A 24,036-nucleotide genomic window follows, 5' to 3' on the forward strand; every position below is an offset into this window, starting at 1 on the left:
TTTTATATTTTTATCTTAATTAATAGTTGAAATGATCATTTGTATTAATATTACAAATTTTTATTAAATATTAAACACCATTCTACATAAAATAAAATAAAATATTATAAATATATATATATATTTTTTATTTTTAATTATATTAAAATTTTCTATAAGTTCTAAACTTGTATTAAAATTTTGAAAAATAGCTAAAATATTTCACCTAATTTTTAAAAATAAAAAATAACATTTAGAGACACTTTCTTGTTTTATTTGTACTTTTTTTTTTTTTTGAAGGATTTAAAGAATTTAATAAAAATTAAGAATAGTAGTAATTGAATGAATTGACTTGGACCCATCAATTTGTAAGTGGAAAGTGATGGCTTAAAAGCATTGGCCACACATGCTTCTAATTAATGTAACCAGCTATTTATTATTAATAAATATGGTCCCCTCTATGAGGATTTTAATATCCAAAGAAAAATAAAGAGATTCTTTCAATTCTCAAATCTATTTCCATCTGTCCAATTCTTGGAATAGTAAATAAATCAAATTAAATTTTTTTTTTTAAAAAAAAGAAAGAATTATTGCATATGATATGATAAGACCATTTCTTCCAGATATTTCTGAGGTGACAAAGAAATAGTCCTCAAATAGACTACCGCATAATTAAGACAAGGTACTCCTCTGTCTTAGAAGAAAATAGTTGGATTAAATTAACAATTTGTGAAGGTATGGTTGGGATTTTTTTGAAGAAAAAAAAATCAAAAAAGATAATAACCTCCATATAAAAGATTAAAATTCTTTGAAATGTAATTTAAAAAAATAATAATTTTTAAAAGTTATTTAAAATTTGAGATATTAAAAAAAGTAAGGACCACCTTACAAGATTAAATACTCTTGAATGACGTATAATGAAATAGTACTGTAAGAAAAATGGTGAAAATAAGCTATCGGAGAGTAAAAAAGCAAGGACCACTTTACAAAATAAAATACTGCTATCTAATTAATAGTGAAATGGTGCGGTGAGGAAAGAGTGAAAAGAACCCATGGAGGAGCAAAAATATAATGATCCCTATGTAAAATATTAAAACTTTTTGACATATAATTTAAAAATATAATAATTTTTAAAAATTATATAAAATTTGAGATATTAAAAAAAGCAAGGACCACTTTGCAAGATTAAATACTATTATCTGACTAATATTGAAATAGTGAGGTAAGGAAAGAGTGAAAAGAACCCAACGGGGGGAGCAAAAATATAATAAAATATTAAAACTTTTTGACATATAATTTAAAAATATAATAGTTTTTAAAAATTGAGATATTAAAAGAAGTAAGGACACTAAATACTCTTAAGTCATTGATAGTGAAATAGTACTGCGAGGAAAAGATGAAAACGACCCATCAAAGAGTAGAAATATAATAATCCTATATAAAATATTAAAGTTTTTAAAAATATAATAGTTTTTAAAAATTGAGATATTAAAATTTTTTTTTTAAATTTTAAAAATAATTTTTAAAGATATAAAATAAGTTGATTTTTTTACATAAGCATTATTATGTTTCATATAGGAGTTATTATTTAAAAAAAATAGAAATTATATCCAAATAAGTACTAAATTAGTTGATTTTTATTCTTTTAAAATTGTAGAAATCACCATAGTGTGTCTTAATCTCGTTTTCTAAACATGTTTTTGAAATAATTTTAATTTTTAACTATATTCGAATTTTTAATTAATCATTCTGTTCAAATTATTTCATCACAAATTCATAACAAAATTTATGTGCAAACATATGGATATTGGCATTAGTTTTTGCATCATATGTATAAATATATTTAATTTGTTCAAGTTGTTGTTACAAGGATTTTCTTATCCATGATAAAAAAAAATAAAAAAATTATAATGATTTATTAGAAATTTAATTAATATAATTTCATATTGACATTCTTTAAAATAAATTAGGGGTTAAATTGATACAAGATCAAACTTCCCAATAATTTTTAATATAACTTTGTGAATTTAATTTGATTGACTCTCTTATTAATTTATTAAAACCTAATAAAAGTATTAAATTAGGCAAAAATATAAATAAATAAATAATGTAATTTTCTTCATTCTCCTCAAATTTTCTCCGGTTAAATTTTTTTTAAAATTTTTTTTTTTCATATTCCACCTCTTTAAATTGCTTAATTTATATCAAAATTTGTTCACCATACATCTCATACCCTCCAAGCTACTTGCACCAAAGTGTCAATTGGGATATGCTATATTAATCTTTTCTGACATTGCCTTTAAATAAATGGGTGACCATTTCTTGAGTTTTTTAAAATATGGCCCATGCCCCCTAATTTACTCACATTAATCATTGCCACTACCCTTCATCATTTAATCAATTGGCTAAAAAATATACCCCAAAATCTTCCTACTTAGCCTTGTGATTAAAGTACTAATTCCCCAAGCCCACTACCTCGGAAAAAGCAAGACAGTGAAAAAAGTTCTAAAAATTGAATTTATAAATAAACATTTTTAAAATAACACTTGAACAAGAATATTATATCATATGATTGATGAACCCTTAATCTAAACCGACCAAGGTGAATCTAATTGTTTGATTTGATTTAATTGGGATTTTTTTAACCATTTAAATTTGATTTAGTTTGAGATAGGAGTGTGTTCTTTTGAACTAAGTCAAACAGAAATCCATATCCTTAGATAAAATATTTTTATAATAAAGTTTTCTCTTTGAATAAAATTATGTTTGGATTTTTTTTGATTAAAAGATTTGTCTTTTAATTCTTTCTTTTCTAATTATTAATTGAGAGTTTAAAGAAATTTGCACCCTCTAATTTTGTTGAATTGCAGGTGATTTGTCTAACCACAAAATCCTCTTATTTCCTACCCAATCTAATAAGAGCGTTTTAGAGTTAATTCAGCTAATACCCATGGTATGTTATTTACTTTCCCGAGTTCACCATCCTCCTCTTACTTATAGTCTTTAACAACTTCTATTTTTTATTTTTTTATTCACGTTCCTCTTTTTAGGCTTTGACTAGGGTCTTAGTATGATTTAAACCTTGACTTAACTTAAATATTGGTATGATTAGACTTTTGACTTGATTTGGATTTTGGCATAACTTGGGCTTTGACTTGACATAAACTTAATTTGACTTAATTGTGGTCTTAACATATACAACGTCGATTGATGACTTAAATAACTTGATTATTAAATTTAAGATATATTATGTTAATTTCGATTTAAAGTTTGAAATATGAGATTTTGAAGATTTTGATAAATCAAAAAAATATTTTAAAAATTAAAGATTCATTGAAGTTTCTTTTAAAGATTTGAATATCTTTTGAAGAGATTCGTTCAACTCTTATCTTCTAAATTGTTTTTAAAATTTGATTTTCAAAGCTTTTGATGAAATCAATCTTATTATAATGATTGAAAACATAATATTTGAGTAATTCTGTAACACTTGGAAAGATTACTAAATTTGAAAGTATTGAAAATGGATAGAGGCAATGATAATAAACTCTAGATCATAGGAAAATTACCAAGAAAAAAAAAAGTTCAAAACTACACAAATTATATTATGAAAAGAACGAGTATCTATTCATCTTCTAGAAAAAAAAAAAAACATCCATGCTTGGAGACTGATTCGATTTGATTAAGTACTACATTGAAGGGTACCCATCCCTATATGATATCAAAATTGACGAGGTCAATGGGTATGGTACCCAAAACACATGCTTGGAGACTGATTCGATTTGATTAAGTACTACATTGAAGGGTACCCATCCCTATATGATATCAAAATTGACGAGGTCAATGGGTATGGTACCCAAAACACGAGGCGACTACTAATGGGATGGCCATGAAATCGATGACATTGTGAACCATAATTGCATCATGGTGTTCATCATCATTCATCACCTCGGACCAGGGAGCTCGGTACAACAGCAGCCTTTTGACTTTGGATTCTATGCTAAATTTTCCATACTTGTTATTTATGATTTCGCCTGGAATTTCAGACGAATCAGACCTGAAACCCACCTCCTCGGCCTCAAGAACACAAATCTTTGACCTCAAGCGTCACCCCCACGCCACCATTCAATTCATTTCCCATCAAAGTTTGCTTAATTCCCTCCCTTTCTTTCTTTTTTTTTTTAAAAAAAAGAGGAAAACTGTTTGGCTGTAGACGAAGAGAGGACATTGATTTTGGTCCATACGCTTTCTAGATGATTTGGACTGCACCATGTGCCTGAGGATCTCCCATTCACCTCTCAATAAAAACTCTCTGACAACCTACCTCCTTTTCTCTTTTTCCTCTCTTTCTTTTTCTTCTTTGCAGAGGCACGAGTGTCTGGTTTGTGATTCACTATTTTGGTTGAAATTTGCTGCTTTTAATTCTCAACCACCAAGTATCCTTTGGAGTCATTTTTTTTTTTTTTTAATATTCAGTTTCTGGTTCCGTTTGGATCCTGAGAAAGTTGAGAGAAATACAAGAAACTGAAGACAATGTTTAATTTTAATTTTAATTTTTTGGTAAAAATAGAGTGAATTTTGACAACAAGGGAAAACTATTTTTGATTTTCAATTCCTAAGTAATAATTAAAAATTATGTTTGGAAACAATTTTTTTGAGCTCTCAAATCATATTTCTTTTATAAATCTTGATGCTGACTTTGCCACTCTTTAAGCTACACTAGAATGATAATTGTTGAAAAAATCCAGAGACAGTGGCCCATTACTTGACTATACTTAACCTAATATTTAGGTATAGCCCCAACATCAATTGGTGGCACATCAATAATCAAATCACCCTAATTCAACCCCATAATGTTTTAGGCGTTTACCCATTTGCTACTTACAAATTATAATAATAATAAATATATATTTAAAATAATAAGTCTAATGCCACGTTGGAATGCCACTCTTGAGATCCATATTAGATAGCATTATCCACTATGATACGGATAATATAAAATAAGATCCGAATATGAAAAATATGAACAACTCAGATTCAAAATTTTGGTATGATTGAATTTTGAAAAAAGAACAATGAGGGGTGAGTGATGAAGATGGAGCTACCACCTTAGTTGGCAAACACATGAAAACAGTTGTCAAAAGGGGTGTGAGCCCACCTAATGTTGGGCCCATTGGGCCTTTTAACCGTACACGTGGCCGCATATTTAAGGTTTGTGGAGAGGCCCATGTGTGGCAAATAATTGTGACCAACTACCATAAATGGGCTTTGGTAGGTGAAAGTAGTCTATAAATTACAAAAAGTTGCTTTTAAATTCAGATCCGTGGGCTTGGGCCCACATGCTCACAGATCGGTTTGGTTGTTTACCGGAAAGCACGTGAGGGTTTAGCCTTTAGGTTGTGGGCATCATATCACGGTTAGAGCCCATTAGAATCGACCAACCCAAGCTCATGTATAAAAATCGGTCAAGGCCATTCGACTAAACCACGTGTTGTGGGCCCTTGACACCTATTTTTCCGATGATGGTCCAAGATCATTTCAGAAGGGCCCAAAAGTTCATAGGCTGGTTCGAATCATTCATTGGAGAAATGGGCTCAACTCTAGTCCAACCCAACTTTTAATGAATTCAGGAAGTTTGATTTGTAATTTGGAGTTGGGACCCGAAACTTAATTATTAAGTTAAGCTATATATTTAAAATAAATTTATTACAATAATTTTATTTTAAAATTTTAAAGTTATAACCCAACCTGATTTTATAACAAACCAACAAATCTAAACCCGCCTTCATAAATCCGAGCTTAATCTGAATTTAGATGAGTTTAGATTAGGTAACTTAAAATTATTGTAATAATTCATATGTCACCCGTTTGAGCTTTCCCAGTAATTAAGTTTTTAAGATAGTGGGGGAATGCCCAAATTATATCTATCATTTAATAAACAATTTGGTTGGAAATAATGTTTTTATTAAAAAAATAAAATAAAATAAAATTAGGGCGTATGAAAATTAATTAGTTTTTCTCGTCCTCTTAAAATCATATATAAATAATACCTACTTTTTTTTTTTCTTCTAAAAATCATCATTTTGTTGTTTAAACATATCGAGCAAAAATACTTTTTCTTTTATGATATCTAAACAATAATTGAATCTTCATAAAATCCTTTATAATAAAAAAAAACCAAAAATATTTTCATCATAATAACTCCCAAATAAACTCTAAAATTATTGATATTATGAAATATTTGTATCTTACTTTCTATGAGGACTAAAATTTAGGCAAATTGATTGAGTTGATGGTTAATATGAGTTCAACTCAATTTAAGAAACAACTTTTAACCTCTTACCTATATAAACTAACTTTATCCAATTTAAATTGATGGAATTAGTAAGACTCGAGTCAAATTATATAATTTAAAGTTTATCTATAATAATTTTTTACTATATCTTTATATCAAAATTTGAAATAGTAAATAATTTAAAGACAACATTAAAAAAGTAAAATACATTGAAATGACTTTATAAAATAAATAAATAAAATATATAGTATAATATAATTTGATGTTTTTTTTTCTTAAATTTGAAAAAGTAAATATTATTAGATGAATGATATACTTTATAAATATTATAAAAAAAATTAATGAAAAAGTTTGATTGAAAATCTTCTAAACTCGCCTAATTGTTGGTATCTAATTAAATGAGGCAAACCCACCTAAATTACACCCTTACCTTTCAGATAATATCATATATGGCATAAAAATAAATAAATGATTATTCAAAAATTTAAATACAATTATGCTAGGTGGCAAAAAAATCCCAGAAACAACCCATCCATAGTTAATGCATTTAATCAGAAGGAGTATAAGGTAAAAAAACAGCTCGGATCATGCCACGAGCTTCGTCGGAAGATAAAGTAGAAAACCCCTCTCAAGTCTCACCAATCAAACCAAACCAATAAAACGGAAGGATTTCCACACGCATTTGCTCGGAAAAACATGAATCATGCCGTAGAAATCCAGAACAGGAGCGGGTGATTTGACTGGGAAAGGCTCTCCTCGCATCTCTGTGCAGTGGTGCAAAAGTGGTGGGTCCAATGGTGGGGATGTTACTTGTCTTCTTCTGATCCCACCCGAAACGCGAAAAACCAAGAGTGGGCTGAGCGTGTTTTCTGTCGCTGTCGGATTGAAGAATTTGATGTGAAGTCTTTGGAGTCTGGGTGGGGAACAAAGATGGTAAGTTCATATTTCATAAAGCCCAAGAAATCTCAAATTCCATTTCCTTGGCTAAAACCCCACTCGTTTCTGCGTAAACCGCGTGGACCTTTGAACCCGTCTGCCGACTTAACACTTACGAATTTCACATTTCTTTCTCAAAATTATTAAAGAGTGTCGGTCTAATTTTAAAAAATTGAGATATTCTCGATATTGTCGGTATAATTTTTCCTTTTTTAGAAATTATTTTTATGTATAATTCTTATTTTATTTTTTTATGCTTTCTTAATTTTTAATAAAATAGTGAAGGTGGGGGAGGGATATTTTTTTTAGCCTAGATTGATATTTGTGAATATATGGTGAGGCATGTGTCCGTACACCTGGTACTTCTGAATCAATGTGGGGGTCTGCGACTCCACAAAGAGACAATAAGGTTTTTTTTTTAATTGTACTCTTTTGTGAATGGCTCGTACCTTTTACATTTTTCTGAATAACCCCAAAATTATGAATATGTATATATAATTTTTATTATTATTTTAAAGTTTACTTTGCGTAAATCATTAAAATTCTAGAACGTCAAAGGTTGACAGAGAATGGTCTGCCCAACAAAAAGGAATTTTTCAAAGCAAATACGGTAGACTACCTAGTGGGATATCGAGAGAAGGCACTAGAAAATAATACAAAAGAAATAATAAATTTTCAGTATTTATGGTAAAAAAAATATAATTTGTTCCCATGTTTGGTTACTAAGTTATGATTTTCCTTTGTCATGAATTTTTTTATTTTTTATTTTTGTTCAGAAGTTGGTGGGGGGGTTTGAGAAGGAAAACTTTGCATTTAATAAACTTCCCTTAAGGGGATTCTCTAATGGAATAAACCCAAAAAAGGGCGTTTTTATTTTTTAATTTTTATTATTAATTTAATGCTGATTGATTTTCACATTGGGTAATTTTTTTATTTTATTTTCTCACCCAACAGGGTTCGGTCGGTCCAATCTTTTCCCACCTCCCAAACGGGTCCTGTGGAAATTCTCAGAAGTAATAATATGAAACTGACGTAAATTTTCCATTCATTCAACCCGAAAGAAAGGCGTAAACTTTCAATTTTACCCAATTCTGATTTCTCTCTGTTGTCTTGAGACTCCAAAACAGACCCTCCAACTGATTAAGCTTTCTCCACATCTATCTCATAACGGTTCTCAGAATTCCTAGGCTCTAAGCAACCGAAGGATTAGCTCAAGCCCAAGTAGATGACATGTTATTTTCTATCCTTAGTTTTCGTTCAAAATTCCATATAAATCTCTTCAATTAGGTCAGATTTCAACTTCTTTCGATCATATTTTTGTGTAGTGATATGGATTTTTACATTGGTTTTGGGTTTTTTTTTACAGGTGGAGGGTCCTTTTTCTCGAGAAATTCAATGGAGGAATGAGTTTCATGAAGCGCTCCGTTTCCCCTGTTTTGCTTAGAACTGAATTAAGAGATTGGTGGGTTATATTGATGTGAACCCCATACAGGTTTCTCTACAATTCCCATTTTGGATTGATCCAAATGGGTTCTGTTAATCAGTTTTTGTACCAGAAGATGGTTCTCTTCGCTCAATCTTTCTGGGTTTCTGTTTCTACCTACTTGCTTCCTCTGTTTTCTTTCATCTTCAGATACTTCTTCAGGTATTCATGGTTTCAATATTTTTATTGTTAATGCAAAAGCTTTATTGTTTTCCCATGGATTGATTTATTTTTTCTCTGTTTTCAGATTTCAGGAAGATGATAAGTCTGGAACGAAGAATTTGAATTTGAATTGGAATGGTTCGGAGAACCCTCCTCAAGAAATCAAACAAACTGATCTGAATTGCGCAGACCCAGACAAAGAGGCAGAAACAGAAGATGGAGAAGAAGCAGAGCTTGATGCTGTCAAACTTGAGGATTCGGAGGTTGAAGAAGAGACACCGAAGTCCTTTCTCAGTTTCAAGTTTCAAGCTTATGAAGAGTTCGCCAAAACCCTTGGAGGGAATGGCGATCCTGTTAGCCCTGAAACCATGAGCACCAACAAGCATGAGTTCATGCATGGGAAGGAAGTCAGCTCTTTCATGGAAGAGCCAGAGGCTGTGAGCTTCACTGTGAAAGAACTATATACAAATTCCAATGATGGGTCTTCACAGGAAAACGATTTCTCGCAACAGAACTCAGAAGCAGAGGCTGTTCATGGAGAAGTTTCAGAGATTTCTCCGAAACTAGATCAGCTTTCTGAAAACGAACTGCCTCATGTTTCTGAAAAGGAAGTTCAGTTTCTTTCTCCAGAGGACGTTTTGGCCTCAGATTCTAAGTCCGAGGAGTCTACTAATTGGAGCCCTGATTTGTCTCAATCAGTTGATTCGAATAGCAATGAATTTTTGTCTGATAAAGATTTTGAAGAGCTCGATAATTTGATAGACATAGGTGGGCAGCAAATAGATTTGAGGGAATTGATGAAGGGAGTTTTAGGCACAGAAGATGATGATTTCCATCAAGAACTTCAAAGACTGGAAGAATCTGAACTGAATGGTTCAGATGCCTTGGCCTCAGGAATGTTGTCTGAGGAAGATTTTCATGGAGAAAGGGTCAATCCTGAAGAGGAAGAACATGGTGGCCAGGCCGGTGGAAACAAGAATAATTTAGATGAGACTGAAGATTCAAACAGATTGGAAACACTGTGGGAACACCAAGAATTGATCGAGCAGCTGAAGATGGAACTGAGAAAGGTCAGAGCCACAGGCCTGCCCACAATCCTTGAAGAATCCGAGTCCCCAAAGATGATGGAAGACCTCAAGCCTTGGAAGATCGACGACAAGAAGTTCCAACACGAAGAGCGAATGGATGAGCTCCACAAGATATACAAGCTTTACAGTGAGAGGATGCGAAAATTCGACATCTTGAATTACCAGAAGATGTATGCAATAGGTCAGTCCTTCTGTCTTTGTTTTCTTCATGATTACTTGTTTTGAAAAGTCTTTATTTTCCTAAGATCTTGCCATTGAACTAGACCATTCAAATAATCCTCCATTATTATACAAGGGACAAGGGCCCAGTGAATCTGGTTAGGTGGGTTGAGGAGAAAATGAAAAAATTGTTCTCATTCAAGCTGTTCGATGATTTTAACTATCCTAGGATTATGAAATATGAATGGGATTGAGCATACAGAGGAAATCCATTTAAAACATTGATGAAAAAAATCTCGGTTTGGTGAAGGCTCATGTCAGTAGTTTTTAATGCCACCTAACTTCCATTTAAGGGCGAGGATTGCATTTCAAACCTTGTTTTATTAGGGAATGTCTTTACCTAATTCCCAATTCTTGTCGGCTTAAACCTATTTTTTGGTACTTTGGAGAACATTGTAGTAGTGAAATGCACTTTGGAGAAGCTATATGCACCAGAAAGGCTTACTTTTGGCCTAATGATAGTGCCTTTTGTGCTATGTTTGAGGTTTAGGTGTCTGGTTTTCATGTGAATGACCCCACTTCTCATGTGTTTCATGACCATATCAATAGGTTTTCTCCAGTCGAAGGACCCACTCCAATCCATTTCAGGCCAGAAATCTTCAGTTCCGGCATTCACGTCTCTTCTGTCCCAGAACTTTCGTCGCAAAAAGTCTGAAACCGACCCAATGGTGAAGTTCATTAAGGAGTTGCATAGTGATCTAGAGATGGTTTATGTGGGGCAGTTGTGTCTTTCATGGGAGTTCCTCCATTGGCAGTATGAGAGAGCCCTTGAGCTCTGGGAATCTGACCCTCGTGGGATTCGTAGATACAATGAAGTTGCAGGAGAATTCCAGCAGTTTCAAGTCCTGATGCAGAGATTCATAGAGAATGAACCATTTCAAGGGCCTAGGGTCCAAAACTATGTCAAAAATCGCTGCGTTCTTCGCAATCTTCTTCAAGTTCCTGTCATGAGAGGTGACTACTCATAAATACACCACTTCAAGCACTGATACTCATTCCCTAATCACATTCTCCATTCCACTGCAGAGGACAGCTTGAAGGAGCAAAAAAGGGCCAGAAGAAAGGGACCAGACAATGACACAATCACAAGCGATATGCTAGTTGAGATCATGGAAGAATCCATCCGAATCTTCTGGCGATTTGTCAGAGCCGATAAGCTCGAGTCCAAGGGGAGGAAGGGGACTCATGTGGAACTCCAAAACCCAGAAGAATCACAACTTTTCATAGAGATTCGAACAAGTCTTCAAAAGGTTCACTTCCAATCTTCTCATCATATTCTTATTCTCTTTTGCTTTATATAAGCTCACTGAAATGGTCCTTTTCCTCTTTGAATTTGTTCTCTACTGGGCTGCAGAAGGAGAAGAGGCTGAAAGAGATACTGAGGAGTGGGAACTGCATATTGAAGAAGTTCCAAAAGCATAGGGAGGATGATGGAGATCAAGTGCTTTACTTCTTCTCTCAAGTGGACATGAGGCTGGTGGCAAGGGTTCTAAGTATGTCTAGAATAACATCAGAGCAGCTAGTTTGGTGTAGGAATAAGCTGAACACTATTAATTTTGTAAGCAGAAGGATACATGTAGAGCCCTCATTTTTCCTTTTTCCATGTTGATTACTAGCTTATTTTTAGGTATAAGCATTGTGACCTTTTTAACACCTATTTTCATTTTACATTAATATAAAGAGATCATTGTTAGGTGCATGTGATTGTTCAATTGCCATCTTGGCCTAGATGTTTTTGCAAAGATGGAGACATGAAGTTTACTTATTTCAACCTCAACATTTTTCAAGTCTATGGAGGGCCAAGCCAGTCAGATCTAACCCAACCCAATTGCGGCTCAGGGCAGAACTGGGCTTGAGCTCTACCCAACCCCTTCTAATATGTTTGGTTATGAGAAAATACAAAGAAAAAAAAAAATTTAGTTACATTTAGTTCTTAGAAAGTGACGAGGAAAAAAGAAAGATTTTTTCATTTTTGTCTATCATTAAAATAAGATTAAAGAAGCAAGTAAAAGTCATTTATTAATTTTAAATCTGTTTTTTTTTTCTTTTCTTTTCACTTTTTCTTCTTCACTTTATTATTATTATTTTTTTTTGTATCTTCTTTTCCACCCATTTTTCAAAACTATATATAGAGTAAGGAACGTGATGAGCAAGCTCATTCAAACCTAGTTATACACCTAATAGAGGAATGAATTGGGTATTAGTCACTTTTTAAGAAAATGATTTAAAAATGATTAAAAGATAAAGAAAATAGTTAATAAAGAGCAAATGTTAAAAGAGTTGAGAAAATGAATGCAAACTCTGTTAATAGTGGTTTGACAATTCGCCTGAAGTCAACTTTCACTCATACTTCTCAAACTCCCATCCTAATTGAGTATGAGTTCCACTAAAACTTCAAGGGTTCAACTTCAATTCTTCAATAGGTATTCTTGGATTCAAGATTTTAACGAATGCCTTGTAGATGCACTTGAAAACTATGGTTCATGAATGCTTTTACACACTCTTACATATAAGCAACTCGAAATCCCCAAAACACACAACTTGAGCTCGACATGTTGAGCAATTGGTTTGACCAATTCACTAATTATTGTAGATTAAATGTACCTGTAGGTAACCATTGGGATTTTGGACTTCAATTGATTGTGTAATTAGTTTGACTAATCCTTGATCTTGCCTTAATGGGTTAAAACTTGTTGCTAGAAGAGAGGGGTACACAAAATTGATTGAGCCTAGCTTAACTCCAAATAAACTCTTTTAAGCAAGTTTTGAAAGAATTAAGGTCATAGGTTTAACAAAATTACAAATTTTTGAAGATGTGATCAATTTAAGCTCAACAAATGATTATTTTTGAAACCTTAAGTGCATGAAATTTTTTTGAAAACTCAAGCGAAATGAGTGAATTATCAGTGAAAAACTCATGCATTTTGAATTATTTAATTTTTACATAAAAGAGAAGAAAGAAGTGAAATGAGTTATTAATTTTAAATTATTTTTTATTTTTCTTCACTATATATATATATATATATATAGAGAGAGAGAGAGAGAGAGAGAGAGAGAGGTAAATATAAAAAAAATCAAATGTGACTAAATTTAGTTAGAAATTTATGAATTTCTAAATTATTTAATTTTTAGAAAAAATTATGATAGGATGTAACAGGATAAAATTATTTGAAATGATGTAACTAACTTTTCATTTTCCAGTCTAAAAATATTAAAACATATTTTATTTCATATAATTATTAGACAATAAGATTTTTTTAAAATATAAATGTCATATAATCAAATAATAATTAATTAACATATGACTTATTATTTATAGATTATATCAAACCCTTAAAATTGTAACTCCTCTTAGCTTACCCTTTCAAAAAACCTCTTATTCAAACATCTTCATCCCATTTTCCAATACCATTTTCACTTAATCTTTTACCTCAAAATGACTTAAATTTTAGGATTAATTGATTAAAAGGGATGAAAACATCCCAAATTTGTAAAACTAGCATATTCTACTCTTGAACTTGAAGAGTAACCCAATTTTAACATAAATACCGTTCAATATTTTCATTATTTACATGTGTATTTTAAAGGAAAATGATATTTTTACAAGAAAAAAGTGAGAGTACTCTTGTTCAAAATGGATATTATTTTGGATTAAAAAAAAAATGTTAGATTTACAATTTCATGTTTTTTTCCTCTTTTAATCGGTTATCCTTAATATTTATATTTATATATTATATGTTTTTTTAATTTAATTGATAAATTATATATTGTAATAGTTTACCTTTTATTTTTTAAATTTAATTTTTAATTTTTAATTTGTTTCGATGATGTTTTTTGTTATTTTATAATGATGTTTTTTTAGTTATTTGATATGAATTTGTATGGATGACTTGAATTGTATTATTTTCTCTGAAAACTACTAAAAATTAATTTTTTTAAAAAAATATTTTTAATAATGTTACCCAAAAAGCATCACTATTTGTATGTTGTAGATATAGATAATTAAAAGAAAAAAAATGTATTGTTAAGCATTATTATAACCACTTTTAATAAAAATAAAATATAAATTTCAATCCTTTACAACACTACTAGTTTTTCAAATAAATAATAAAGAGTTTAAAAATAGAATTAAAATAATTTTATTATATTTTAGTTTTTTTTATCTTTTTCATTGTAATTAAATAAGAAATTTTTTGATTATTTTAATAGTTTTTTAGATTGAAATAGTATAGATTAAATTAAGTTAGTAATTTTAGATTTTTTTTTATAAAATGATAAAATAAGGGTATTTTATTCATTAACTTAAAATAATAAAATTAAAAAACAATAAGTAATCATAATTTTTTACTCAACCTCAATTCATTCCTACTTCTCACTCCGTAGATTCTAAATTTAATGTCCAAAACTCTTTCCTTGGCAAAATAGGGAAGTGAGGCTTTTAAAATGCTTTTAGATTGAGTTAGATGTGACATTGAAAACGGTTGCCCTTTCTTTTTGCTTCAACAATAGATAAAAATAGAGGCAACAAAGCCACCTTACTTAGATCCCTAGATTGCGTTATTGGATTAACGGAAGTCATAAGACAAATTAATCGTACAAGGACATTCGACTTATTAAAGGCAATGACTTTCATCTACGTAAAAGATAATCGATTTTTCCTATTAACATGTCTTCTGCTAGGATTGGGTGTCTGGTGGTATCTTTTGCTAGAGCCCTCATTGGTTCAACCAACGGCTTGCTCGCCTGAGTATTCTCTCATTTCTTATCATAATTTCTCTAATTTTTATATAGAAACGAAGAAATAAGTAAATTGAGTTTGAAAAAATAAATAAAAATAATTTATTAAATTAAAATTTGATTTTATTTATTTATTTTTTAATCATATTTGTTCTAAAAAATTTTAAAAACCAAATATGAGGTTAAGGTGATGCCCATATGTCAATATTGAAAAGAGATAAAAAAAAAGTCATGAATGATTATTATTTATTAATTAAAGAGAAAATGATATTACATCAAATTGATAAGATTGATAAGAATTTAGAAAGATAAAGATTTTGTTTATTAATTATTAAGAGGAAAAAGGAAAAGAAGAAAGGGTGTGTTTACTCTAAAATTTATATCTGAAAGATCTCTTAGTAATTGTTCATAAATTCATACCCTCTAGATTGAACCTCTTTAAGACATTTAAATGAAGTTGAGGGGCCCCTTTGGAAAATTGAGAAACTTAACCATTCAATGAATCTCATCCGTTCATAGGATTCATCACGGCCATCGGATCTAGGGTTTTGGATCCCAAAACCCTATATATTCATTTCTCTCCCATTGCGCAAAACCCCTTTTGTTTCGGTCGTCTTCAGCAGAGGGAGGTGAGAGTGCTTGAAAATGGTCCAGCGTCTCACATACCGCAAACGGCATAGCTATGCCACCAAATCTAACCAGCACAGGGTCGTCAAAACCCCTGGTGATTCTTCTGTAAAACCCTTGGTTTTTCTTTTCTTCAGTATTTTATTGCATCTGTTAGTTTATTTGGGTGATTTGGTTTGTTGATCGGAACGTGTATTTGAGTTAGATTTTATTAACCCTAGATTTGTTTTGCAACTGGTGTTAAAATCTGAAATATTTTTTTTTTCAGCATCTATATGAAAATGATTTTTATTTATTTTTTATTTTTTGTGTATTTGATCTGGGCTGAACGAAATGTGGTTTGTATGTAGGAGGAAAGTTGGTGTATCAGAGCACCAAGAAGAGGGCCAATGGTCCCAAATGCCCAGTTACTGGGAAGAGAATCCAAGGGGTATGCCTTTTCTATGATTATTCGATTCATCTCTGGTCAGTGTAGTGAGTGTGCTTATGTGTCGATATTGTGTGTGTATTTGAACTTACTTTTGCATGTTGGGGTTTCAAATATGGCTGGCTATTGGGTTCTCCTGAGATTTCAGCCTTTTGATGATGGGGATGTATTAGATTTTGGGTTTTAGTCCATGTTTTCAGGCAAATAGGTAAATGTCATACCCTGGTGAATAGGAGGTTGGTGTACACGAGAGAAGTAATGTTTTTATGTTCTACTATTCTTAATTGTATGCCAATTATAAATTGTTACATTTAGTTTTACTTTTATTCCGATCAGTGGAGAGGTGCTGGGTGCCATGAATCAAAGGTTGATAATGACTCTTTGCCCATGTGTCTGCATTAAGTATTTACATACTTGTACGCATTCTTAGGCAATTCCTACCTGGGGGGTTTCTGCACTTTCCAAAAGTACTCCCTAGCAAAAACGTTAAATGCTTGTGTTTGGTTTTTGATTCCAAGCATAATAATGGAACCATTCATAAATATATAGCACTGTGTACTTTGCTGTTTGTATACTCCATGCATAATTTGGTATGCTCTTTTCTAGGGTAGGCGCTGTGAGTAATATTCATATTTGCCTACAATTTTAACCATTATAAAAAAATTCTTATTCTTGAAGGAAATACTCTATTAGGGTGCTCTATCTTCAGATTGAATTGCTTTTGTTACTCTATATTATGAATCGTTTTTGTCCATACAATTTCTTTATCCTTTCCATGTGGAGTTTCTGTATCCCACCCCCTTTCTTTTGGGTACTGTATGGGTAGCAAATGTCAAAATTATGGATGGGGAGTCCTGTGGCCAGAGTTTTCACTTGTGTTTACTTGTGATTAGAACCATATATTCTGCTTCAATTGTGTCAATTTTTTCTTTTACAATTCTTTGATCTATCTGCAGATTCCTCACCTGAGACCTGCTGAATACAAGAGGTCTAGATTGCCAAGGAACCGTAGGACTGTGAACCGGGCCTATGGAGGTGTTTTGTCGGGTGGTGCTGTCAGGGAGAGGTATGATCCTGTAAATGATTTCAAGTTTATTTCGTTTCTTAACTGCACTAGTTGGGGTTTTGATTAATAACTTTTTCAGGATAATTCGAGCTTTCTTGGTGGAGGAGCAAAAGATTGTGAAAAAGGTGTTGAAGATCCAGAAGGCAAAGGAAAAGCAAGCCTCAAAGAGTTGAAAAATGAGAGAGTGATTAAGCGAAAAGGTTTTGAGTTTTATTATGCTTGAGTGAAATTTTGGCTTAGGTGGTGGTGGTGACGAAAGGTGGAAAATACCATAATGAGGTCTGTCTCTGAATTTGAAAGACATCTTAGTTTGTTTTGAGAATGATTATTAGGTTTCCCTATTTGTTCACTTCAATGACAATTTGATTTGGAATGTATCGTTTTATGATATATTATGCTTTGACTGCCCTTTAATCTTTATTCTTCTATTGAATTTTGGTATACATTCACCCTGAATGTCTCAAGCTGGAGGCAAATTCCCTGGTACAATGGCCAAGAAAATTAGGCTGCTTCCATACAAGAACCTCGTTTTCTTTGTGTTCTTGCTTTTTTATTTAATTTTTCTTGTTCCATACTTTATTTCATGAGGCAGTATAGGCCATCTTGGCTCTCTCCTAAGATCTCGACTTTCTGAGTTTTTGAGCTTTGTTCCCACCACTTCAAAATGAGTTTCAGAAATTTCTTCTGTCTTGCACTGTTGGGGCTAATTTGGTAGCCTTATGGCCAGAAAAGGAAAAAGAATTTTATAATTTAAAAAACCAATGTTTTATTTATTTTTGCCTGTTTTATATGGAGGCTTGGAGGATGATTAGGTATAGGTATGATGGTGATAATTCTCTTACATAATGTGTACATGAGTAGTGGAAACAAATAGAGCTCTTCGGACCCTCTTGATGATGGTCTGCTGGGCCCCCAAGGGTCTAGTATTTGTAATTCACCTTCATTTTTGTTTGAATTTATTTGAGATTCTTTTGAATTACTTTTATTTTATGCATATATATATATATAAAGAAAAATGATTTTGAAAAACCTCACTCACTTTAGCAATGGGTAAAAGGTTGGCAAGAAGGTTTTTTAAATTGGAATTTTTTTAATGATATTTTAAATTATAAAATATGTTTTTTAAATAATTTGTGAAATATGAACTTTAGATTAGGGAAGAAAATTGTCAATCTTTCATTGTTGATGAATGATAAATTTAAAAAAAATTATATTTGATACTATTCATCCAATATATAAACCAGAAAACCAATGATTGAAGAGATGCTTTCTTGAATTCAATTAAAATAGAAGGAAATTACTTTTTTTTTTTAAAAAAAAAAAATTGAAATTATTAAGATTTGATTTAAATATAAGGAATCGACTATTTTTAAAACTACCGGGAACATTCAACTACTTCACATCATAACTAATTTTTCTAGGGCCGACATCAATATCATTCTTACTATTATTCCTGATCAGAATTGGCTTCTTGAGAATTTTCATTACAGGAGTGAAGTTTCATGGGCTCCAAATCAATCCCAGGGTTGAAATTCACTGCTTTCATACCTCCGATCTCCCACAGCCATATGTGAGAGATGGCATGAAAACCCCAAGCATTTTATCAAGTGATACCCATTACTCTTTCCATAATGTTTTTAAAAATAGTTTTTAAGAATAATTCTTAAAAACATATCTCAATTCTTTAAAAAGCAAAATTTTATTTCAGAATTCAAATATAAAAAATAGTTTTTTAGCTTATTATTTGTGAAAGAATTATATATTTATATACAATATATACAAAAAAATTTTAGGAAATCTTCATATTTTCATTTGTTGTTATTGAGACCACTAAAAAAAAAAAACCTGAAAACAACTTAAATTATTCTAAAAAACATGTTTTTCTAACAAATTCTGAAAAATTTGTTTTCTAGTAAAAGTTTGTGAAATATGTTTTAAAGCCGGTTTGACAATATTTTTTTAAAGTGTTTTTAGTCCAAAAAATACTTTAAAAATGTTTTTCAAGATAAATAAAAAAATAGATGTTTAGTAATATTTTGAAAAATACTTTTAAAAATTCAGGAAAACATTTTAAGTGTAATTTAAAGAAGTAGTTCGGAGGTGTTTTTTTTTTTTAAACGCTTAAATTTTTTTTATATATTCCTAAAATACCATTTTCCCACATCCTTGGCTTTCTTTTCACTCTCATTTTCCTTGTCACTCTTCTCTTCTTCTTTCACTTCCCTTTTATAAAAATAATTTTTTAAGTTTTTTTTTTACAATATAAATGTTTATATAATTTTTTTTGTAATAAAAGTTTTGTATTTATTATAATATTTTTATTTTATAATAAATGTAATTTTTAGTAATTTATTAATATCAAAAGTATTTTTGTACTTATACAATTAGAATTACTTTTTTATATTCTCGTAAAAGCCTTTTTTTCCAAGAAATACCGTAAAAGAAAACACTGTTCGTGAAAATACTTCTGCTAGAAGCATTGCCCAACGGGCTCTTAGTACGCTCTAAAGAACAAGAAACTGTTTTACGCCTTTTCTTTTTCCCTCTGAAAATCGCTTGAATAATTGAAACAAACCATATACACAGCAAACATGTGAGGTTGAAATATAGGAAACTGTACAGTAGACCGGAAACAGACTGCCATGACTTCATGACAGCTTTTCCGATTTGCTTCTTCGAATGGATAAAATACAAAGAAATACATTGCATACAATTGAGTTTGATTTGAGAAGCAATTCAAAGCAGCACTTTGGAGAACAGAACAGAACATTTTCCTTCTAACACAGCATTTTGGTTATTATGTATAGCCTTTGTTTGTGGAATAACTTGTGGACATCTCACTGGGACATGGAGGAGAGTCCCATGGGAGATTAAGCTTCCATGGATCAGCAACATTTGAAGGCAAGCTGAAAGGAAATCCAATAGAGCGAATGTTCCCACATGGATTATTAGCTTGTCCTGCACTTGCGCTCTTCCTGAAGCCTGTGTCTTCTTCTCCAGTGTGGATGTTTCCTTGCAGATCCTCTGGTAAACTGATTGAGAAGCCATTGAATTGCTGCTGTGGCCCTCCAAAGTCGATGCTGTCGGAGCCCAGGGGAAGATTCAAAAGCCCAGGGGACGATCCTGGAACTTCAAGAGGCAAAAACATGGAGCTGTTCTGGAGGTCTCCTGCATTTGGGATGGGGAACATAGATGGCTTGCAGGCAGCTGGGTTAATGGCTTTGTAAGAGGGAATATCTAGAGCTGAGAAGCTAGCAGGTGAAGCCTGCTGTAAATCATTATTGCAGCATAAGTCTATGGATGATCCATTTTCAGTTGTGCAAGAGATGTTCTCTGAACTGAACTGTGTGCAGTGGGCACCATGGGAGAGTATATCAGCTGTCATAGCTGTTGCAGGAAATGGGGGAGAGACCCAAGAGTGGGAGAGAGCCCTCTGTGCCATGGAGTTGGTTTTCTTGAAGATCCTGCAAATTGCCCATGAATCCTGTTCATTCATGGAGAGAAAAAAAAGAGAAAAAGATTCAATCCATGTTGAAAAGAAGTACAGGAAAAAAAAGGTTTGTGTAAGACTGAAAAACTTACATTTGGAGGAAGGCTTTTATCCAAGAGCTTCTTGGGTGGGGCTGAGTCTCCAAGAGAAGGAAGCCTGAACTCATGCATCATCCAGTCAGTTTTGATCCCTTTAGCAGCTCTGCCTCTGTAGAAGACGAGGGATTTCTTCAGTCCAATACACCTGGTGCCATCAGAGGAGTAGATGGGGCGGTCAGTGCCAGTGGCCTTCCAAAATCCAGCTCCAGTCACCCTGTTGGGTCTAGCACTGTTTCTGTATTTTCTGTCTCTTGGGCAGTAGAAATACCACTCCTTCTCCCCTGTGGTCGCCAGCTCTTCTTGCAGAAACCCAACAACCAAAGATTGAAACAACAGTTGAATATAAAAGGAAACCAGAAGATTTGTTTATGTTGGTATCTTACTTGGAAGATCCCATGGATCATATTTGTAGATATCCACCTGCTTGATCAGCTCAATCGGCAGAGACCTCTGCTGAATCTTCCTCTTTAGGTAGAACCCCACAAGCTCCTCATCTGTGGGATGAAACCTGAAGCCAGGCAGCATGACATCATCCATTTTATCAGTATCATTCCTCTCAGCCATTATCCCTCTTCTTCCCTGATCTCCTCAAACCCGGTTAGGAATCAGAATCAATGGACTCTCTAAACTGATATGGGAGTGAGCTTTTGGAAAACTAACACCAACCCATCAATAGAAATTACAATTCACTTGATTCAAAGCCATTATATGCCTCCTGATAAGGGGCTTGACTGCGCAGCTTGAGCCGGGTTTTATGGTGGCTGTAAGGGGGAGTGTTTATCAGCGAAGATCACGATGACTTTATGAGAGCAGGTGAAGGAAAGCTCTGTGAAGAACAGCTAGCTACAAGGGAGTGCAGTTTTCAATGGAGCTCAGGGCTGCCTGCTTCTCCTCCTCCTCCTCCTTTGGCATCCATTTGGGGTTTGTTTAAATCAAATTTAAGGACTCCAAGAGACTACAAATCAGCAGTTTTTGGGGATTTTCATTGAAAATCTATTCACACTTCTCACGAATACATCTCTTTTGATCTCTTCCTCAAATGAAGACAAGTCAAGTGACAAAGCTAGCTCCCATGTCATAGTTTCTTGCCCTTAAAATAATGTTTCTTTGAATTGTTTTTTGTAACCTATGCACAGACCATTTTCCCAAGACATGGAGAAAGCTCAAATCTATATTCAATCAACGTAGAGATTCTCTGCAAATTCCTCACAGACCCCTTTGGAGGAAAAAAGCAAAAAGAAAAAAAAAATTCAGTTTAGTATCCCTAGAATAAAAAAATGCCATTTCTATTCCATTCCTCTCAGAGCTTCTATTCCTCATTCTTTCTGTTACATATGAACACGTGACCTGTCAGAGTGGACATTTTGGACCCTCTTCAATAATCATTTGGACCCTTCAAAAGGACCCCCACAACCACCTCTCTTTCAGGGTACCCTAATGAGAGAACCCCGTATTCACATTTTGAAGAAGTAAATCATAATAATTATATATATATATATATATATAAAGAGAGAGAGAGAGATTTGTCCACTTGATTGTTTTGGCAAGAAGGGTATGGGTTTATAATTTAATGATGTAACAATAAATTAAAAGGACTAATTTTTAACATCACATAATACTTTTTGGTATTTTACTAAAATACTTTATTCACTCTAAATTATATACATGTAAAATAAAAATATGATTAAGATAAAAATAATATGATCAACAATATAAAAATACGAGCAAGATAGAAAAAGTATGACTAGGCATGATGATGAGAAAGGTTTGAATTTCAGTTGAAACCTTGAAGCTTCCATTTGCCAAAGTGCCAAGTTTAATAACCCTAACATTATTGAATTCATGTCACCAATGTCATGGTAGTTGAGATTTTTTATTTTTGATTTTTGATTTTTTCACTTCTTGGTAGGCATATTCAAATATTTCAACCTTGATTCTATCATAACATCATGAAATATGCCCTAAACACTTCAATAATTAGTATTGGTGACAAATTTAGGATTTAAAAACTAGGATATGTCATCTAACTTTTTAGGGTAACAAGTTACCATTTAGTCATAATATTTAGGTTTTTGGGAAATCTTTTAAAAAACAATTTTTCTATACAATATACTTATATACCATATAAATGTTTTCAAAGTATTTTTCATATTTTCAATTATTATTTAATATAATATAAAAAAATAAACTAAGAACAACTCAAATTTATTTTAAAAAATAACTTATTTTTTCAATAAATTACTTTCTATTATAAACTTGTCAGTCATGTTTTCTGAATTAAAAATATTTTTTTTTAATTCAAATGTAAAACTATTTTTAAAAACAATTCAGAAATAAATCATAGTATTTTATTTTGATATCATTCGCTATCATTCTTCTTAAAGAGGAAGCATCAAAATTTTTATGATTTTGATGAAGCATGAGTCAATTCCTTAGATTTTGCAAGCATCGAACTACAAAATCCTCAAATTTCAAAATTTGGGTTTTAAGTCATAAGGATTGGGATTAGGGCTACTACTTTCTCAAAACCACGTGATATGCAAAAAGACATCACTACCCATGCCCACCATTATTTCACCCCATACAAGCCATGGCCAATTTTGTCTTTCCAAACCACTAAAATGCCCCTAAACTTTTAACTAAAAAATATATGCATCTGCATAAGTTTGCTAACCCCCATGTCTCCTTCTTTGAAAACAAGGCATTAAACCAATAATAAATGGGTGAAATTATGAGGGTCGAATCCCCAATTGGGGGACTCCAAAATTAGTGAAATTTCCCAAATGGAGGGCCCTCGTTTGAAACCCATTTTGTCTGTTGCTTGGTTGGCCTAGGGCTTTGGAGTCCATGCATCCAACACAAGTTGAGAAACTGGTCAAGTTTAAGCTTTTTCCCATATCTCTTTCTCAGTGAAAATTTCATTTTTCCAATGGTCCAAATCCTCATGAGAGTCATTGGTTAATGGTAAATGGTTCTAATTTTCAAATGGTTTTGTTAAAATATGCACGCAAATTCCTTTGTAGCTAAAATTTCTGTGCCCATTTTTTCCATGGAGGGTTTTGAACTTTGAAGATTTTCACAAGTTTGGAAATTTGGAAATGGTATTTAACTCGTCTCCTTTGAATTTGTGATGATGAATTCTAAGAAGGTATCTCATAAAATTTAGAGAATTATTGGAGGGTAAGCTAATTTATTCTTGAGATACGTATGCTAAGCAACAATAAAATATTAATTTTTCTATCACCTTTAGATAAAAAAAATTCTGCTTTTTGAGAAATCAAAAATTTTTTCTTAGTTTTTTTTTCTTTTTAAATTGTAATTATTTGACTATTTTTACTAAAAAAATAAATAATTTTTAAAAAATAATATAAAAGATAAAAAAATATTACTTCTCATATAAGTTTTATTTTAATTTATGCTAAAAGTCATTTA

General features: G+C 32.0%; 3 protein-coding genes across 4 annotated transcripts; 2 read left to right on the top strand and 1 right to left on the bottom strand.

Moving 5' to 3' along the window:
• The first annotated feature begins 8,130 nt into the window (after positions 1–8,130).
• On the top strand, positions 8,131–11,858 carry LOC100268097 (uncharacterized). Of its 2 annotated transcripts, none has more exons than XM_010662767.3 (6): positions 8,131–8,439; positions 8,574–8,852; positions 8,938–10,121; positions 10,709–11,113; positions 11,186–11,409; positions 11,514–11,858. In XM_010662767.3, exons 2-6 carry the CDS (start codon positions 8,734–8,736, stop codon positions 11,766–11,768), a joined length of 2,187 nt encoding a protein of 728 aa, XP_010661069.1. In that variant the 5' UTR covers positions 8,131–8,439; positions 8,574–8,733; the 3' UTR covers positions 11,769–11,858. The 2 variants fall into 2 exon arrangements, with proteins under 2 accessions (XP_010661069.1, XP_002278235.1); XM_002278199.4 differs by having other exon boundaries at positions 8,255–8,494.
• A 3,483-nt stretch (positions 11,859–15,341) lies between these two features.
• Positions 15,342–17,430, top strand: LOC100252617 (large ribosomal subunit protein eL34). Its single transcript, XM_002283559.4, has 4 exons — positions 15,342–15,620; positions 15,874–15,953; positions 16,907–17,016; positions 17,096–17,430. Exons 1-4 carry the CDS (start codon positions 15,542–15,544, stop codon positions 17,187–17,189), a joined length of 363 nt encoding a protein of 120 aa, XP_002283595.1. The 5' UTR covers positions 15,342–15,541; the 3' UTR covers positions 17,190–17,430.
• A 2,138-nt stretch (positions 17,431–19,568) lies between these two features.
• LOC100262949 (putative NAC domain-containing protein 94) lies at positions 19,569–21,803 on the bottom strand. The gene is made up of 3 exons (XM_002278220.5): positions 20,988–21,803; positions 20,599–20,900; positions 19,569–20,500 (listed from the first exon to the last, which is right to left on the bottom strand). The coding sequence occupies exons 1-3, from the start codon at positions 21,166–21,168 to the stop codon at positions 19,814–19,816; spliced, it is 1,170 nt and encodes a 389-aa protein (XP_002278256.2). The 5' UTR covers positions 21,169–21,803; the 3' UTR covers positions 19,569–19,813.
• Positions 21,804–24,036: the final 2,233 nt, after the last annotated feature.

This window comes from Vitis vinifera, chromosome 14 (assembly GCF_030704535.1).
Source record: "Vitis vinifera cultivar Pinot Noir 40024 chromosome 14, ASM3070453v1".
Lineage (NCBI taxonomy): Eukaryota > Viridiplantae > Streptophyta > Magnoliopsida > Vitales > Vitaceae > Vitis > Vitis vinifera.